The sequence below is a fragment of the Spermophilus citellus genome (assembly GCF_964194105.1).
Source record: "Spermophilus citellus genome assembly, chromosome: 15".
In the NCBI taxonomy this organism is placed as follows: Eukaryota; Metazoa; Chordata; class Mammalia; order Rodentia; family Sciuridae; genus Spermophilus; species Spermophilus citellus.
The window spans coordinates 61446003-61466679 of NC_138195.1; the positions used below are offsets into that span (position 1 = coordinate 61446003).

General features: G+C 37.0%; 1 protein-coding gene across 2 annotated transcripts in view; it reads left to right on the top strand.

The window, feature by feature from the left end:
• The first annotated feature begins 17516 nt into the window (after nucleotides 1-17516).
• Nucleotides 17517-20677, top strand: part of RPP30 (ribonuclease P/MRP subunit p30) — a 30612-nt gene continuing 27451 nt past the window's right edge. For both annotated transcript variants that reach the window (XM_081268546.1, XM_081268547.1), the window contains exon 1: nucleotides 17517-17648. In XM_081268546.1, the coding sequence (XP_081124672.1) occupies nucleotides 17567-17648 (82 nt within the window). In that variant the 5' untranslated portion in view covers nucleotides 17517-17566. The remainder of the gene's footprint in view (nucleotides 17649-20677) is intronic.

The window sequence follows — 20677 nt, forward strand, 5'->3', positions numbered from 1 at the left end:
CCAATCAAAATCCCAACCGCATTTCTTGTAGAAATAGATAAAGCAATCATGAAATTCATATGGAAAAATAAAAGACCCAGAATAGCAAAAGCAATTCTAAGCAGGAAGCGTGAATCAGGCGGTATAGCGATACCAGATTTCAAACTATATTACAGATTAGTAGTAACAAAGACAGCATGGTACTGGTACCAAAACAGGTGGGTGGACCAATGGTACAGAATAGAGGACACAGAGACTAATCCACAAAGCTACAACTATCTTATATTTGATAAAGGAGCTAAAAGTATGCAATGGAGGAAGGATAGCATCTTCAACAAATGGTGCTGGGAAAACGGGAAATCCATATGCAACAAAATGAAACTGAATCCCCTCCTCTCGCCATGCACAAAAGTTAACTCAAAATGGATCAAGGAGCTAGATATCAAATCAGAGACTCTGCGTCTGATAGAAGAAAAAGTTGGCTCCGATCTACATATTGTGGGGTCGGGCTCCAAATTCCTTAATAGGACACCCATAGCACAAGAGTTAACAACAAGAATCAACAAATGGGACTTACTTAAACTGAAAAGTTTTTTCTCAGCAAGAGAAACAATAAGAGAGGTAAATAGGGAGCCTACATCATGGGAACAAATTTTTACTCCTCACACTTCAGATAGAGCCCTAATATCCAGAGTATACAAAGAACTCAAAAAATTAAACAATAAGAAAACAAATAACCCAATCAACAAATGGGCCAAAGACCTGAACAGACACTTCTCAGAGGAGGACACACAATCAATCAACAAGTACATGAAAAAATGCTCACCATCTCTAGCAATCAGAGAAATGCAAATCAAAACCACCCTAAGATACCATCTCACTCCAGTAAGGTTGGCAGCCATTATGAAGTCAAACAACAACAAGTGCTGGCGAGGATGTGGGGAAAGGGTACTCTTGTACATTGCTGGTGGGACTGCAAACTGGTGCGGCCAATTTGGAAAGCAGTATGGAGATTCCTGGGAAAGCTGGGAATGGAACCACCATTTGACCCTGCTATTGCCCTTCTCGGACTATTCCCTGAAGACCTTAAAAGAGGGATACTGCCACATCGATGTCATAGCAACACAATTCACAATTGCTAGACTGTGGAACCAACCCAGATGCCCTTCAATAGATGAATGGATAAAAAAATGTGGCATTTATACACCATGGAATATTACGCAGCACTAAAAAATGACAAAATCATGGAATTTGCAGGGAAATAGATGGCACTAGAGCAGATTATGCTTAGTGAAGCTAGCCAATCCCTAAAAAACAAATACCAAATGTCTTCCTTGATATAATGAGAACAACTAAGAACAGAGCAGGGAGGAAGAGCAGGAAGAAAAGATCAACATTAAACAGATACATTAGGTGGGAGGGAAAGGGAGAGAAAAGGGAAATTGCAAGGTAATGGAGGGAGACCCTCATTGTTATACAAAATTACACATAAGAGGTTGTGAGGGGAACGGGAAAATAAAGAGAGAAATGAATTACAGTAGATGGGGTAGAGAGAGAAGATGGGAGGGGAGGGGAGGGGGGATAGTAGAGGATAGGAAAGGTAGCAGAATACAACAGTTACTAATAGGGCATTATGTAAAAATGTGGATGTGTAACCGATGTGATTCTGCAATCTGTATATGGGGTAAAATTGGGAGTTCATAACCAACTTGAATCTAATGTACGAAATATGATATGTCAAGAGTTTTGTAATGTTTTGAACAACCCATTAAAAAAAAAAGAAACAAATTGGGCACTGTTGGAATCCACAGTCCAAACCTGAGATGTCTAGGGAAAAAGAAGATTTTTATTTAAGTTTTCAGACTTAAATAAAAGTGGATAAAAGTAGCACTCATTAATTAAGTCACCATTCATTACTGAATGTCAAATGCAAATCAGGCAGTTTCTGGAGTTCTTTTCTTAAAGGATACATTAAATTCAAGATCTTCTCATATACAAGTGGAAATGTTAGCAAGACAGATACAAGGGAAGTTATCTTAAGAGAAAGAGTAGACAGAGAAGATGTTATGGTTTAGATATGAGCTGTCCTTGAAAAGCTCATGAGTGAGACAATGCAAGAAAGTTTAGAGGTGAAACGATTGGGTTATGAAAGCTGTAATCTAATCAGTTCATTATCCCATCTGAATGGATTATCTAGGTGGTGATATAGGCAAGTATGATGTGGCTGAAGAAGTTAGGCCACAGACAGTATGTCTTTGGGGTTTATATTTTTGTCCCTGGTGAGCAAAGCTGTCTTTTTGCTTTCTGATTGCCATGCCCTGAGCTGCTTTCCTCCTCAATAATATTCCACCATAATGTTCTGCCTCACCTCGGGCTCAGAGGAATAGAGTTAGGCATCAGTGGACTGAGACCTCTGAAACTGTGAGTCCCAAATAAACTTATAAACTTTTCCTCCTTTTGGTCACAGCAACAACAACAACAACAACAACAAAATCTGACTAAACAGAAGAGGGCTGAGGACTTAACCTCAGGATGTTCCAATATTCTAAGGTCAGGGAGAGGAAAAGAACCAACAAAGAATGAGGAGAAGCTATTTTCAAGAGAAAATGAATGCCTAAAGTCTAGGGAAGAGCATGTTTCAAGGAGGAGAGAAAATATCAAGTAAGGCAAGAACTATTTCAGTAGAGTAGTAAGGATATAAGTGATTGAAAAGGACTCAAGAACTGAAAAGAAAGAAAATGGTAACTCAGAAGATAAATAACACTTGGAATAGTTTTGCTGAAAAGAGTAGTCATCAATTTGGGAAGAAGCTAAAGGGATGTGTGGTATTTATTTTATGTTTTGGTACCTGGGATTGAACTCAGGGACACTTAACCACTGAGTCACATCTCCAGCTCTTTTTTATATTTTATTTAGAAACAGGGTCTCACTGAGTTGCTTAGGCCTTTGATAAGCTGCTGAGGCTGGCTCTGAACTCATGATTCTCCTGTCTCAGCCTCCCAAGGCACCGGGATGTGTGGTATTTAAAGATTATCAAAATAAAAGAAAGGCTTTCTTTGAAGAATTAGGATACATCTTATTCTACATTTTCTAAAGCTTTTTAGATTTGGGGGAATCCTTTGATAGTCTTCAAAATAATATTTGAAATGAAAATTGCCAGGCTAGGGGTAGAGCTCAGTGGTAGAGCATATGCTCACCATGCACAAGGCCCTAAATTCAATCCCCAGCATACACACACACACACACACACACACACACACACACACACACAAATTTGCCATCATATTTATGCTTCCAATTCAAAGCAAAACTACACCTGATTCATTCTTTCAGTTACTGAATAAATATATGCCAGCTACATATTGATAGGCAGTGTGCCAAGTGCTAGTGGTGGATAAATAAGGCATGTTCTCAGCTCTGTAGATGTTTACTGCCTGGTGAAAGAGATGGAGAAATAAATAATTACAGTGCAATATGAAAGCCTCTTATATAAATAAACCAATGATGTGTAAGTTCAGAGGAAAGAGGCATTAACTCTGCCTAGGATAACCAAAAAAAAAAAAAAAAAAATCACAGGACTAACATTTCAGATGAAGCCAAAAGTTCTTCTTCAAAAGACTAGAGGAGAGTGCAATGCCATTAAACATGTGGAACTCATCATAGCTATGTAGTGTAAAAGACATTGAAAATGGTAAGGGTAGACCTGCTATAGTGGTTTATAAGAAAGTCTATGTGTCTCTCAAGGTAGTTATGAATTTTACTCTGTGTAGGAAGTGTCACATTATTCTTCTAAAATCAAATTAATTTTGACCCTGAACTCCCATCTTGTCTATCTGATGGGAAATTCAACTCAAGTCATTAGTGGGGTTTCCTCTGCCCCTATCCCAGCCCCCACATTGCCCTGTTCCTCATTGTTGCACAAAATGACACAGCACCACAATGCAGCACTTTGGTTCCCCTGCCCTTCAGAGGCTTTAGGATCATGGCTGAGGCTGCACACTTAGGTTTAAGGTCCTATCGTTCCTAGGTTTGTCAAGCATCCATTCCCCAATAGGTTTCCCTACCTCTCTGAGGTCCCTACTACCTTAAGAAAGTCAAACCACATTTTCTCTGTTTACTACTGAAGAAAGTCAAACCACATCTTCTCTCTAATCAGAATTTTTTTCCCTTCCCGTCTTTCTGAAACATTCCTAAAAAAAAAAAAATCAATATACTGCCCTTACAATTACCTTACATGAACACTTTAATGTTAATGGCCTAGGATTTTGCCCTCCAAGATATTTACCTATGTCTGGAAATATCTTCAGTTGCCACAACTAGAGGGATTCTACTGGTATTTAGTGGGTAGAGGGGAGAGATGCCCCAAAATATTTTACATACACAGAATAAACCCCTACAACAAGATTATCTGGCCCCAGATGTCAGTGGTGCTATTGAGAGACATGATGTAGACTATATTTTAAACTGGAAATGCACAACATGAGAAATAACATATTTAGTTCATTTTTAAAAAGTAATTCGGCATTTTAAAAATACTTTTTTATCCAAACCAAATGAAGTGCAGAGATTTTTTGTTATTATTATTATTATTATTACTATTTTGCATTATTATGTTCAGTACAGAATTCTGCCTTAAATCTCCAACTGGAAGTAATAGCTAGTTTTATTCATTTTCATAAACAAAGACTATTGTGCATAAATATAAGTACTTGTGAAAATGAATAGATTCTTTGCACAATGGATTTTTATATTCAAGAAAATAATTCTCAACTTATAAGACCCTCAAATGGTTAAATAAAATATTTCATAATATTCCCTTAACTAATTTGAATCAAAATTCACAGGTAATATGATTTGCAGCTATAATTTTAGAAGTATCCAATTCTCTAACTATAAAATGGAACAGAATTCGGTGTTGCAATGACATGATTTTGTGGACTTGGCAATAGTTCTTGTAGATCTCTTAACAAAATTCAAAATATAATAATAGTCAAATACAATTGTTTGTAGTCCAAGTCTACTGATGAGAAGAATGGAATTCATTTTGAGGAGGCAACAATTTACCTAATTGGTGTTCAAAGTTAGTATTCTATCATCAAATCACCTGGAAATATTCATTTCTTAATAAATTTCTTTACATAGTACATCTTTAAGAGAGCCTTTTCAATCATATAGGTACTAACATATACTGATATGTGTCCAAAAGCAGATGATTTTAATTGACATACATTTCACATAACTTTAACTATTTGAAAATGTACAATTCAGTGGTTTTAATATATTCACCAAAGTGTCAACCACCACCACCAGAACACTGAACATTTTCATTATAATAAAGAGGAACTCTATACGCATTAGGCAGTCACTCTCCAGTTTCTACACCCCAACTCCTAGCCCTGGCAAGCCCTAATCTGCTTCCTGTTTCTGTGGGCTTGCCTGTTCTGGACATTTCATATAAATGGAATGATGTAATTTGTGGCCTTATGTATATGGTTTCTTTCATGTGACAAGTAGTGTTCAAGGTTCATCTGTGTTGAAGCATATAGTAGTACTTTATTATTTCTATGCCTGAATAGTCTTCTGGTATAAAGGTATACCTTATTTTGTTTACCCATTCATTAGTTGACATCAGCATATTTTGTTGTCGTTGTTGTAGTTGGACACTATCTTTATTTTATTTATTGTTATGTGGTGCTGAGGATTGAACCCAGCGCCTCGCACGGGCTAGGCGAGTGTTCTACCACTGAGCCACAACCCCAGCCCCCCCACCCCCCACACATCAGCATATGATTTTAACTGAAAGCATTCATAACTTGGAAATAATTTATAGAATTCTATTAGACTCTTACTGTTTTAAATTTAATATGTCATTATATTTAATGTCAACTCATCACTCCCAATGTTAAGGTTAGGTGGAAACTCCTTAACTACACAATTAAGTGGATTTTGGATTCTGGACTTTTTTTTTTTTTTTTTTTTTTGCCCTTAGTCAAGGTCCACAAAACATTGCTGGAACTGTTGTTTCAGCTGAGGAAAAAATATTGTTTACAAATTTATGTGAAAATGGAAATCTCACTTTTTAAAGCTTTAATAGCACAAGAAAAATGTATTAGCATTATTTGTGATTCAAGCAACTTAGTTGCTATTGAAATAAGTTTAACAAGCATGCATTGTTTTGTCATGGGAGAGGAGATGTCTCTAAAAGGTCCAAGGAGTTCCCCCCAAGAAGAGAAAGAGAATTCAATTCAGGAGCAGCGGGGTTCTTGACAGACCTGGCAGAAAAGAATTTCAGCATTTAGCCAAGGCACAGATGAAGTTTACTTGGAAGCAGATGCACATTTAAGGGAGAAGGAAGGCTACTTCAAGAGTGAGAAGTCTCTCCTTGGGTTGTGACTCCAATACTAACAGAGGGGTAATTAGGGGTCAGAGTGGAAGTAGAGTCAGGTGGAACCAGACAATTTTGCACCAGTTTTCCCTGTGCTTGGGCGTTTCCCTCATTTTACAAGAGTGTGGTCCAAGAGCATGTTACTAAGAGTTACAACTCTTCCTGAGTGCTTTCTGCATCTCAAGGGCTCATGACCATTTCCTCTGAGACTCAGTATATCTCTCTTGTATCCTAAATCCCTAACTCATTTTACCTTGTAATTTTATGTTGCATCCATTATGCAACATTATCAAATCTGCAGAAAACCTATTTCTGAAGTCATTTAGTGTTTGAGAATGGTGGTTAAGGGGGATTCTTATTCTGGAAAAAAATTCAATCTTCAGTCTAAGCTCAAAACATCATAATAAAACTTTACCCCTCCTAAACCACTGAATTAATATATGGTAGAATAAATCATGATAGTCAACTTCTGTTTCTGACAAAAATTTATGGAACTGATAATAAATAAATTCATGGTTGATATTACTTATTAAATAAATGACATTAAAATATTTTCAACCATTTAAAAATGTAAGAATGATTCTTGGACTGCAGGCCATAGAAAAACATGTCTGACTGGATTTGACCCTTGGACCATAGTTTGCTAATCCCCAATTACGCTAATGATAATGCAAGATATTGGTAAAATTCTATATTTCAATATTTTTAATGTAATGAAATTCAAAATACCCCTTTGCAATTTTCATTCACACTAATTGTAGTAATTGAAAACATGAAATTAAGCAATCTGATCATAAAGTTTAAAGATTTAAATCTGAGTACTTTTTTGAATCATAGTCTTTAACTCCATTATTTATTGCTGTAACACGGAGTTAGTCCAAAATTTTCATTATGAATTAACTAATTTGGTAATTGGCACATAATTTTCAAATGGTTTCATCTGAAAACCATTTGAACTGCAGGAATGGGTTAGATTATTCCTAACCAGATGAGTTTTCCAAAGATACAATTTTGCTATATATAAACAAATAAGTTTATATACTTCTTTGAAAAGGAGACTATTGGAGTACTTACAGGGGTTATATACCATCAACTAAAAGAATCAAATCCTTCATTTATTATTCAATGGTTGGCTGAGCTAGAGATTTTATCTATGATGACATTTATAAGTAAATTTCTTTCAACAGTATAAACTTTACTCAGCATCCACTATAGCTATTTGGAATATGAACTATGTGAGAGCCATGGTTAATGCCTTAGCTCTTGTTTGTATGGTTTTTAAGTTTAGAGTGGTTTCTAGTTGATGGTATAATAAATTGGCTTAAATTTGTGTCCAAAATCTGGACATATTGTGCTTATGTTTCATAAGTCTGATGTGAACCCTGACCCCTGTAAGAGTCTCATCTGTAGTCAAGCTTAGCAATTCTGAAAAATCTACTTTAGAATTCTCAAAACTCTTCTTCCTACACAAAAATAAGCTGCTTCCTAATGTTATGCCTTTTTGGAGCATAATTCCCAAAAGATTTCTAGTCATGTTAAAATTCTTAACAACACAAATCGCTTTGGGGTATCTGTTTACTTACCACCTGCAATGAAAAAGCCAGAAATAAATTAGCTTTTTCATATAATTTGTCCAGCAAGTAGTAAGCCACATTACAACATACTAAGCAATAGAATGTATAGATATTACCTTTGTAAATGCTAGTTTCTGTTTAGGACCCATTCCTTCTTTTACCTTCAATAAGCATTCTTTGTAAACTTGCCTGCAATGAAAAGCTTTCGTTTTCTGAGCAGTATTTTTTTTTTTTCACTCAGTTCACAGCAGTATCACTGTGATGGTTAATTTTATTTGTAAACTCATCCATGGAGGCCCAGATATTGGGTTATATTATTATTCTGTATGCAACTGTAAGTGCATATCTGGATAAGATCAGCATTTTGATAAGTAGACTGAGTAAAGCAAGTTGACCTTAAGATTGGTGGTCCTCATCCAATCAGTTGAAGATGAATACAATGAAAAGAGAATTCCCTCAATAAAAGAGAATTCCTCTGCCTGACTGCCCTTGAGCTGGAACAATAGCTGTTCCCTACCTTTAAACTCCAAATAATGTCAATTCTTTCTGAGTCTTCAACCTGCCTAGCTTGCCCGGGGACTAGAACTGCACCATCAGCAATCCTGATTCTCAGACCTTTGGGCTCAGACTGGAGCTTACACCATCAGCTCTCTTAGGTTGCCACCTTGCTGACTACAAATCATGGGACTTGTGAGCTTCCATAATGACTTGATGACTTAATATATTCTCTCTCTCTCTCTCTCTCTCTCTCTCTCCCCCCCCCCCTTTGATTCTGTTTCTCTGGAGAACCCTACTATAATCACTTATTTTACTTGAATTAAAAAAACCAACTGTGTTTAAATTACAGTCTTTTTCTCTCCATTCACTAAAATCATCAACATGTATCTTTTCCACTTACCATAGTTCTTCCTTTGATTTCTTCCCTAACAACTTTTTAAGTTGTATTTTTAAATTAATTTATTTATCCTAATTTGTTATGTATGACAGCAGAATGCATTTCAATTCGTAGTACACATATAGAGCTCAATTTTCATGTGTCTGGTCATACACAAAGTAGAGTCACACCATTCATGTCTTCATACATGTACTTAGGATAATGATATCCATATCATTCCACCGTCATTCCTACCCCCAAACCCCCTCCCTTCTCTTCCTTCCCCTTTGCCCTATCTAAAGTTCCTCCATTCCTCTGATGCTCCCCACTCCATCCACATTATGGATAAGCATCCTCATATCAGAGAAAACATTCAGCATTTGATTTTTTGGAATTGGCTTACTTCACTTAGCATACTATTCTCCACCTCCATTCATTTACCAGCAAATGCCATGATTTTATTCTCTTTTCATGCTGAGTAATATTCCATTGTGTATATATACCACAGTTTCTTTATCCATTCATCTACTGAAGAGCATTTAGGTTGGTTCCACAATTTAGGTGGTGTGAACTGTGCTGCTATAAACATTGATGTGACTGCATTACTATAGTGTGCTGTTTTTTAGTCCTTTGAGTATAAACCAAGGAGTGGGATAGCTGGGTCAAATGGTGGTTCCATTCCCAACTTTCCAAGGAATTTCCATACAGCTTTCCTTATTGATTGAACCAATTTGCAGTCCCACCAGCAATGTATGAGTGTGCTTTTCTCTCCACATCCTCACCAACACTTATTGTTGTTTGTATTATAAATACCTACCTTTCTGACTGGACTGAGATGAAATCTTAGAGTGGTTTTGATTTGCATTTCTCTAATTGCTAGAGATGTTGTACATTTTTTCATATTTTGTTGAATGATTATATATCATCTTATGAGAAGTGTCTTTTCAGTTCCTTGGCCCATTTATTGATTGGGTTATTTGTTTTTGTTTTTGTTTTTGGTGTTAAGATTTTTGGATTCTTCATATATTCTATAGATTAGTGTTCTATCTAATGTGTGTGTGGTAAAAATTTGCTCCTAAAATATAGGTTCTCTATTCACCTCACTGATTATTTCTTTTGCTACAAAAAAGCTTTTTAGTTTGAATCCATCCCATTTATTGATTCTTGATTTTGTTTCTTGCACTATAGGAGTCATATTAAGGAAAGCAGGGCCTAATCTGACATGATAAAGATTTGGTCCTACTTTTTCTTCTATTGGGTGCAGGATCTCGGTTTAATTCCTAGGTCCTTAGCATAAACAGCTTTTATAATGTTGAGATATGTTCTCGTTATCCCTACTTTTTCTAGTGTTTTGAACATAAAGGGATGCTGTAGTTTGTCAAGTGATGGTTTGGCATCTATTGAGATGATAATATGGTTCTTATCTTTTAAGTCAATTGATGAGATGAATTACATTTATTGATTTCCATATGTTGAACCAACTTTGCATCCCTGGGATGAACCCCACTTGATCATGGTACACTTTTTTTGATATGTTTTTGTATTTGATTTGCCAGAATTTTATTGAGAATTTTTGTCTCTATGTTTATTAGAGATATGAGTCTTTGGTTTTCTTTCTTTGGTGAGTCTTTGGTGTTGGAATCAGGGTGATATTGGCCTCATAGAATGAGTTTGGAAGTGTTCCTTCTTTTTCTATTTCATGAAATAATTTGAGGAGTATTTGTATTCGTTCTTCTTTGAAGGTCTTGTGGAACTTAGCTGTGTATCCATCTGGTCTTGGGCTCTTCTTGGTTGGTAGTCTTCTGGTGGTATCTTCTATTTCATTGATTGAAATTGATCTGTTTAACTTGTGTATGTCATCCTGATTCAGTTTGGGCAAATCATATGACTCTAGAAATTTGTTGATGCCTTCCATATTTTCTATTTTATTGGAGTGCAAATTTTCAAAATAATTTCTAATTATCTTCAATATTTCTGGAGTGTCTGTCATGATATTTCCTTTTTCATCATGGATGTTAGTAATTTGATTTTTCTCTCTCCTTCTCTTCGTTAGCATGGCTAATGATTTACCAATTTTATTTATTTTTTCAAAGAACCAGCTTTTTGTTTTGTCGATTTTTTTCAATTATTTATTTTGCTTCAATTTCATTGATTTCAGCTCTGGTTTTAATTATTTCCTGTCTTCTACTGTTTGGGGTTTCATTTGTTCTTATTTTTCTAGAGCTTTGAGATGTAATGTTAGGTCACTTATTTTTTTACTTTTTTCTTCTTTGAAGGAATAAACTCCATGCAATTAACTTTCCTCTTAGTACTGCCTTCATAGTGTCCCAGAGATTTCAATATGTTGTATCAGTGTTCTCATTTACCTCTAAGAATTTTTTAATCTCCTCTTTAATGTCCCTTGCAACCCATTGTTCATTCATATTATTTAGTCTACAGGTGTTTGCATAGCTTCTATTTTTTATTTTATCATTGATTTCTAATTTCATTCCATAAAGATCTGATAGAATTCAGGGTAATATCTCTATTTTTTTGTATCTGCTAAGAGTTGCTTTGTGGCATAATATATGTTCTATTAGAGAAGGATCCATGTGTTGCTGAGAAGAAAGTGTATTTGTTTGTTGATGGATGAAATATTCTCTATATGTCAGTTAAGTATAAATTATTGATTATATCACTTAATTCTGTAGTTTCTTTATTCAGCTTTTGTTTATAAGATCTATCCAGTGCTGAAAGAGGTGTGTTAAAGTCACCCAGAATCATTGTGTTGTAGTCTATTTGACTCTTGAATTTGAGAAAAGTTTGTTTGATGAATGTAGATGCTCCATTTTTTTGGGGGTACATGTATTTATAATTATTATGTCTTTTTGATATATGGTTCCCTTAAGCAATATGAAATGTTCTTCTTTATCCCTTTTGATTAACTTTGGCTTAAAGTCTACTTTATTTGATATGAGGATGGAGACCCCTGCTTGTTTCCATAGTCCATGTGAGTGATATGTTTTTCCCCAAACTTTTACCTTCAGTCTATGGATGTCTTTTCCTATGAGATGAGTCTCTTGAAGGCAGCATATTGTTGGGTCTTCTATTTTAATACCCCTCTTTGCTGATTTTCATTGTTGTTTTTCGTTTCTTCTTCATGGAATATTTTGCAAAGGATATTCTGTAGTGTATACTTTCTGGTTGTAAATTTTTTTAACTTGTTTATCATCAAATCTAAATCTTAATTTTGCTGGATATAAGATTTGTGGTTGGTGTCCATTTTCTTTCAGAGCTTTGTATATGTTGTTATAGGATCTTCTAGTTTTCAGGGTCTGGGTTGAAAAATCTGCAGATATCCTAATTGATTTCCTCCTATATATAATCCTATTCCTTTCTCTTGTGGCTTTTAAAATTCTCTTCTTATTCTGTATGCTAAGAATTTTCATTATAATGTGCCTTCGTATGGATATGTTGTAATTTTGTACATTTGGTGTCTCGTAAGCCTCTTCTATTTGATTTTGCAATTCATTCTTCATGTTTGGAAAAAAATTTGATATTATTTCATTGAATAGATTGTTCATTCCTTTGGTTTGGAACTCTATGCTTTCTCTATAACAATAATTCTTAAAGTTGGTCTTTTTATGTTATCCCATAATTCTTGAATATTCTGCTCATGATTTCTTACCATCTTCACTGTGTGGTCAACATTCTTTTCAAGATTATATATTTTGTCTTAATTGTCTGAGGTTCTGTTTTCCAAGTGATCTACTCTTTTGATGATGATTTCTATTGAGCTTTTAATTTGATTTATGTTTCATTTCAAGGATTTCTTTTTGGGGTTTTTTTCAGAACCTCTCTCCTTATTGAAGTAATTTTTTGCTCCCTGTATTTGCTTATGTAACAGTTTATCAAAATGATCTTTTGCTGCCTGCATTTACTCTCTTATATCATCCTTTAATTCACAGACCATTTTAGTTATGTACATCCTGAGCTTCTTCTCTGTAATTTTTTCTGTTGTACTAGCTATGGATTCTAATAATGTAATATCTTGGTTTGTTAAGGGCACTTTCTTCCTTTGTATTTTCATGTTGTTCATGGGTCTTCCCTTCTAGCACTGTGGATCTGAGGCATTACAGTTTTAACCCTAAGGTATATAGTATCCCTGCAGGTTTCTAAAACCTCTCCTTTAAGGGAGAGAACAGTGTGAATAGATCCCAATACAAACAATATGCAGCCTTAAACCAAATAGTTGCTATTAAGATGTTTATAGTTTTGTCACAATATACAGTAATGGGAAGTTCAATTATTATCTACATTATAAACAGTAGGTTTGCACAAGGGTCTACAGTTTCTGATGGTGGACAATGAGAGAACCGGTGGTGAGGTGTAGGATGAGATGTTGAGAGGGTAGGGGGTGAGGATATAGAGTTATTAGATCTTGAAAGTGTGAAAGAGAAATCTAAAGAAGTTGGTTAGTAGCAGGAGAAGAGAGAGAAAGTGATTTTGGGGAGACAAGTGGGAAGACAGTAGAGTGCAAAAAACAAACAAACATAAATATTAAGAAAAGTAAAAAATGTAAAAATAGGAGATAAAAGAATATACAATACCATGGTAATATACCATTCAGACATCTCAGTCCTCAGTAGCCTAATCCATAACAAGTACTTCGTTTCACAAATGTTGGGGATGTGAGGGTGGGAGGAGAGAGAGAGAGAGGGGAAAAATCTCAAAAAAAGATGCAAAGATTGTTTTGTTTGTTTGTTTCTTCTTTTGGAGATGAGTATCTTTCTAGCTTCCTTTCTCACCCAATAGGTGAATGAGGATGGTAAAGTTATTAAGGTAGGAGGGTTGTTTTGGGGGGCATAGGCCTGGAGGTAGAGTATAGTACTTGCTGGTCCCCTATGGGAGACTGCATTCCAAGGATCTCCTTTGGGGTCCATTCGTGTGATGTGGGCACCTGGCCTTACCTTCGTATATCGCCTATAGATCTCACAATTCCTGGTCTCTAATTTAGTCTCTAAAATGTGTCTCACTCACCCCCTCCCTTTCTACTTCCCAATCAGAAACCTTTCTCTTAAGAGGTCTTGTGGGCTGCACTCTGGGGGCTGCACACCTGTTGCAGAGTGCTGTTCTATACTGGGCAGTTCAGGACTTCGTTTTGCCAGCTAGGATCAGCTGCATAGCCACTGACACTGTGCCAGGTTAGCAGCTGCCAGGGAGAGGGTGCAGTTGGGGATTTTGGGTACCTTGATATTGTTTCTAAGCCCCAATCAGTATTCTAAGCTGGGAGTTTCCCCAACTAAAGATGGTGATGAAGGCATCCCAAAATGGAGGTGGCTGCTTTTAGCGATGGAGGTCAGGTCTGGTGGGGCCAGGCAGTGGTGTTGAGTAGCATATTCAGAGATGCAGCTCTGTGACATGCATTACTGTGGCTGGCAGATGTCATGGGACCAAGTAAAGTGTCCCCAGGTGCAGGCTACCACATGTAGGGGACTGTGGCATGGTTGTAGTGCCACAAGACGGAGGGGACTGGAAGAGCTCCATGTTGATAGATGGAGGTCCACACGGGAATGGCAGCCAGAAATTCCCACGTGGGCTGTGGCCGGGATTCCTGCACCAGTGAGCGGCCAAGAGTCCTGCACAGGTGCTAATGCCAGTGGTCCTACTGGGGCATTCAGAGGACCTGTGTGGACCTGTAATTTTTTAATCACAGGCATATTTTGTATTCTAAAGAAGTAGGAATGATCTCTAATAATTAAAGAATGTTATCATGCTAATTTTTTTATAACATAGAGGTCTTCGTCTGTCATTTTCCAAGTTTGACATTAACATAGGTACAAAAATACTTTGTTTTCAAAATATACTTCACTTTCATCTTAGTAATACTGAAAATAAAACTCTCTAAAGCTGTATGCAAGGATAGACCACTCCAGCACATAAAGTGAGAAAACTGTCACTGACATCATTATTACATCAGGTCAGTAATAATAAACACAAGTTTCTGGGGGAAGGTAAGAAGGTGAGGGAAGAATTACTCCTGGATTGGTGTGAGAGTCTCAGTAGAGTTCTAGGTTTATGTCTTAGTGTAGGTCCTCTGGTAGCTTTTTCAGGGCCTCTGGGGAAAATTTGGGAAGATAATTGACTTCACAGACTTCCCTGATATTTCGTAATTAGATCAAATGTAATATCTGCCTGGTGGAAAGGAATCTTTTTTTAGCCTCCCCAAGAACTCCTATAAACACCCCATCATTTGGAATAGAAGAGGAAGGTTTTATTTGAGTTGCTGCACATCATGTCAGTGTCTCATACACATAGTCCAGTGACTTTCTAGCTAAATCATTATGGAATTTAATAATTTAATAGTGCTGCAATTGTGCTGACATGGGTATGAAGTTGAACAAGAAGTCATGGGTTTGGTTATTCAATTGACAACTTTTGACTAAGCACTGCCTGCTTTGTGATGGCTCTGGATATGCCCTAAGACCTCAGCATCATATAACTCCTCTACTCCATGCAGCAAAAACATTACCTCTTCCAAGAAATCATCCTTTTCTCCAAGTCTTCCAAACTTCCCCCTCAGTCTGGGAGAGAAAACCCTTCCCAGTGCTCCCAACATATCTGTGCAAATCAAGTAGTGCTTTCTTGCCTGGCTCCTCCTCAGTCTTAAGCTGCAAGAGGACACAAGCTAGTAGAAAGCTTCTTGACTGACCCAGGAAGAATGAACCATATGAAAGGAGAATAAGACTAAAGACTAACCAAGATCTATAGGTCAATCCAAGAAAGCAAGGTCTTTAGAGAGAATGGGAGGGGATCAAAGGTTACTTTGAATACAAAAAAAAAAAAAAAAAAAAGAAAAAGAAAGAAAGAAAGAAAAAGAAAAAGAAGAAAGAAAAAATCCACCTTCTTAGTTCATAGTTTGTATCCATCCCATTTATTGACTCTTGATTTTAATTCTTGTGCTATGGGAGTCTTATTGAGTTGGGGCCTAATCTGACATGATGGAGATTTGGTCCTACTTTTTCTTCTAATAGGAACAGTGTCTCTGGTTTAATTCCTAGGTCTTTGATCCTCTTTGAGTTAAATTTTGTGCATGGTGAGAGATAGGAGCTTAATTTCATTTTGTTGCATGATTTCTAGTTTTCCCAGCACCATTTGTTGAAGAGGCTATCTTTTCTCCAATGTATGCTTTTGGTGCCTTTCTCTAATATAAGACAACTGTAGTTATGTGGGTTAGTCTCTGTGTTCTCTACTCTGTACTATTGGTCTACCATTCTATTTTGATGCTAATAACATGCTGTTTTTGTTACTATTGCTCTGTAGTATTTGTTACTATTGCTCTCTGTAATATAATTTAAGGTCTGGTATTTGTCTAGATTTGGTCATATGCGAAAATGCCTGTGTACTCCCACAAAAATCAACATTTTTTAAAATAAAAAGCAATGGGTTTATCTTTTGACCTTGTTTCATTTGTGCAACTAATATTTTTATTTAGGAAATATCAAGTATTGAACAAGACAAAATACTACTTCTTTACAAAAGTCATTCAAGAGGAAAAAATTGCTTCCACAGGAACAGATTCCTCTTCACATTCTCTTCTGTAATCAATAAGAAAACCAATTGAGACCAATAAGTAAAGGAGTACTACCTCAACATGTGGTCCACAAGAGAAAGACTTCTTGTGTACTGTTTGTGATCAGTAAATGCAGAAAGTGAAAATGTTTAGAAATAGCATTGATACATCGTCCCACGATAGAAGCTGGCTACTCTTATTTCAGCTGTTTGGGGGACAGTTCGGATGATGTCACATTGAGGAGTCTCAAAGGGTTGGACCTGCTTACTGGTAATGCATAAGAGACCACATGCTGGCAGGTGAGAGAGGAGGAGACTGATCCTTTGTTGCAGATAGTCTGGGAAGCATTGACAGTAAATTATACAGTAGTTTCACAATTTTATGTTGTCGGATAATTGATCTACCAATCTTCAATTTTCAATTTACACAAAATTCAGAAAAGTGGAAGCATCGAGTGTGTGGTATACACCTTGTATATTTTTTCAGATGGAAAACTGTAAAAACATTTCGGTTTTGTGACTATCAAACTTGTCTGGCTAGGCCAACTTTGGCGTTCACGGCTCAACCTAGGGAGAGCCCTGCCATCTCGTGGTGGAAGCTGTTAGGTGTAACAGAGGAGCGCGCACCAGTTCTGACTGCAAAAATACTTCTTTCAGGCAGTCCTCTTTTGGGGTCTTAGAGCTTGTGTGTTTCTCTCTCTCTCTCTCTTAGAGTCCCCCCCCCCCTCACACACACACACACACACACACACACACACACACACACACCTTCCCGTTAAGTCCATCTTAAACTTAAAATTCTATTTTATAACGCAATGGACTTTGGAGAAAGGAAAGAAAACTGGATTACTACTCTTTACACGGAGCAAATGTCTTGTTCGTGCTAAATACCCAATCGCTGCCGTACGGGTGCATTTTGAATAACCCACTTTCTACATGGTAAGAGGGATGTTGGGAGATTTGAACCCCTCCAGAAGGAACCAAACATTCTCACTCACAAGACAAAGAGGGACTGAAGTGAGGCTGTTGATTTGAACATGCTAATTTTTCTGGCGCTTGAAAGCAAAGAAAGTGTCAGCGCATCCCGGAAGTAGTCATTCCGAGAGAGGGGCGGGCCATGCCGGTAAACCACAACTCCCAGCATGCCCCGGGGCAGGCCGGCGGCTGCGCAGAAGCGCGCGCGGGCGCTCACGGAACTTCAGCATGGCGGTGTTTGCAGATTTGGACATAAGAGCGGGTTCCGACCTGAAGGCTCTGCGCGGACTCGTGGAGACTGCCGCTCATCGTGAGTCTCCCTGGCCTCGCGGGTCGCAGTGCCGACCCCTCGCTCGATAGTTCTGCCAGTTCTCGTTCAGATCTCCTGGGGTCTCTGGGATGTCAGTAGAAGCTGATGCTGTTGCCCTAATCCCTGGTTGTGGGAAACTCAAAAAGATTCTAGAGGAATTTTAAGCAGTCCTCTTCCTTTTTTTTTTTTTCCGTAATATTGAGGGAACAGGCCCAAGGAGGGCTCGGGATTTTCGTAGGGTCCCATAGCTGATGTGTTGCAGATGCCAGGGCTGGACTCCTAATGTCCAGTCCCCTGAACCAGTGCTTTTAATTAGTCCTTTCTGACTCTCAGTAAAGGATCTAAGCAAGTTCTGGAGACTGGGCCACAGTTAGGGAGTATGGAGAGTCAGAGAATGGGGAGGACATAGGAGTTTTTTAAATTTGGAACAGTAATACTTAAGAGGGATGGTAGATTGGGCACAGAACATACCTGACAGGAGAGAATGGGCAACATGGTTAGAATGTCAATGTTTTTCATGTTTGAGTCAAAGGGAAGCTAAAGCCTAAGAAATGAGACTCTGTTTTAATTATTATAGTTTGTCACGGGTTTTATCTCTCTTAGACTGTAAAGTATGGGTCTAGAGGAGATCAAAGAATAAAGAGGTTGGTGCAATAACATCCATTCCTAAGAGAACAGTCTCAGGTCCTTGTGAGAGCTGATTATTGCTATTTCTCAGAAGTGAAGCTAGAAACCATCACAATCCTCCTGTGTAGTGTAAGTCATCTTTAGATTGCTTATAATAATTAATATGATGCAAATGCTGGGTAAATAGTTGATATATGCATTGGTTAGGACACAATTATAAGGGGGAAAAGTCTGCATAGTACAGTCACAGCCCATTACCTACCCCACCCCACCACCCCCTGAAAAATATTTTCTGACCATGGTTGGTTGAATCCAAAGATTCAACTGTATCCACAGAAAAAGGACTCTTTCAATTGCAGCTATTAATTAACATTTCCTCTCTGTACTTTGCTCATCAGTAGAATGAAGAGGGTAGACATAATTCCTGGAACCATTTAGCACTAATATTTTTTTTAGCAGTTTCTATAAAATAAATTTTCCTGGATGTAACTTCAAGTATTACCTTCTCAATGAAGCTTTTCCTAATGTTGTCCCCTTAATGAATACATAAGCTTCTTTAGAAATGGACCACGTATTCTTCTATTACCTTATTCCCAATATAGTCAATCAGCAGGTAGTGAAACATGACAGTTACTCAGTTAATGAGTGGAGTAAGCAAACTGAACATCTTTTTTAAAAATACACACAGAAAAGAAACATTATAATGATTTCTTTAGAGAATCACCCAGTTTAAAATATGCTTGAAAGACAAGTCATTTATGTGCAGTATTAGTCATTCTCTAATTCTTTTTTATTTTTAATGTTTTTATTATTGTCTTATATATTACAGTGGGGTTTATTTTGACATCATTGTAAATGCATAAAATATAATTTGCTCCATTTTAATCTTAAGTACTTCCTCTTTTCCTTCCTTTTTCCTCCCCTGATATACTTCCTGTACTCTGTTGGTCTTCCTTCTATTTATTTAATATTTCTCTTTTTTTTTGGTGCCATTATAGTTATTCATAAAAGTGGAGTTCATCATGATATATTCATATGTGCACATTTCCTCCCTTTTCTAATCCCTCCTTTCTCCCTTTTGATCTCCTTTCTTGACTCCACTGTTCTCCCTTCTATCTTCTTGAGATCCCCTTTTTAAATTTCTAGCTCCCTCATATAATAGTAGTTTATTTAAAAATGAAATGAAAGGCTGGATGCAGTGGTGCATGCCTATAATCCCAGTGGCTCAGGAGGCTGAGGCTGGAGGATTGCAAGTTCAAAGCCAGCCTCAGCAACTTAGTGAGACCCTGTCTCAAATTAAAAAGGGTTGGCCCTGGGTTCAATCCCTGATACCTGGAAAAACTTATGAGTCAAAAGGCAAAAGACTACTTTTTAGTCTGTGGAAATTTTTATACATTAAAGAAGACAAAGCCCTCATTTTTAGTTTATGATGTTATATAAGAAACCAGTGATAAGATTCAGATATATGATATATGAATTTAAGAAAATACACCAAAGACTGATTGGGGGATTACTCCTAAGATGCCAGATGAAGAGTACTCTAGGAGAAAGTTTTGTGGGAAAACAGTCTTTTTGACATTTCTGAAAAACAAGGACATTGTTTAGTAAGCAAATGATATCCTAAATGGTATAAAAAAAATTTTAGCATAGACTTGGGAGTGGTAAAGAAGAATGAGAAGGAAGTATGGTTGGTTGATTTGACTGGGTGAAAAGCAAAGACCAAAGTATAGGAATATTTCTCTTTTGTTTTTAAATATTGCTTTCTCCAGGGCCTCTTTTCTGCCCCCATCCTGCAATCATATTTCATTCTGCTGGGTTTTCCATAGAACCTTTCCTTAATGACAACAAAAAATTATTTACATATGATGACTTGTTTAATTGCCTTAATTCTCCAATGAAACATAGGATGAGAACTGTTTTATTTACCTTGTGTGCTCAGTGGTTGGCTTAGGGCCTGTCAAGTAGTGAAGGCTCCATAAATACGTGAAGGAGGAAGGAAAGAAGGAAGTTAGACAAACTGATGATAGGGAAGACCACAATTTGGCATCGCCGTGCATTATTTTGAATATTAATAACTTGTCATCCTATTGGTTTAGATAACTTAAAGATTAGAGTTATGATTTAGATGCATCTTAAGTAGTCCAAATATCCAGAGCAATGTTAACTGTGAGGAGGAAGGTAAAGCAAGCTGCTGGCCTCAAAGAATTCCCAATCTGCTGATGGTAGGCAGCTGAAAAGGAGAAGTGGGTGGTGGTGTGATGGAGTCATCACTCCCATCTTTCCTTAGGAGAGGGAGGAAATAGGGTGAAAAGCAAAAGAAATGAATGATAGTAAAGATAATAGTGAAAGGTGTTAACTTGGTGTGATGAAAATGAACATAGGGACATGAAAGAGAGTATTGA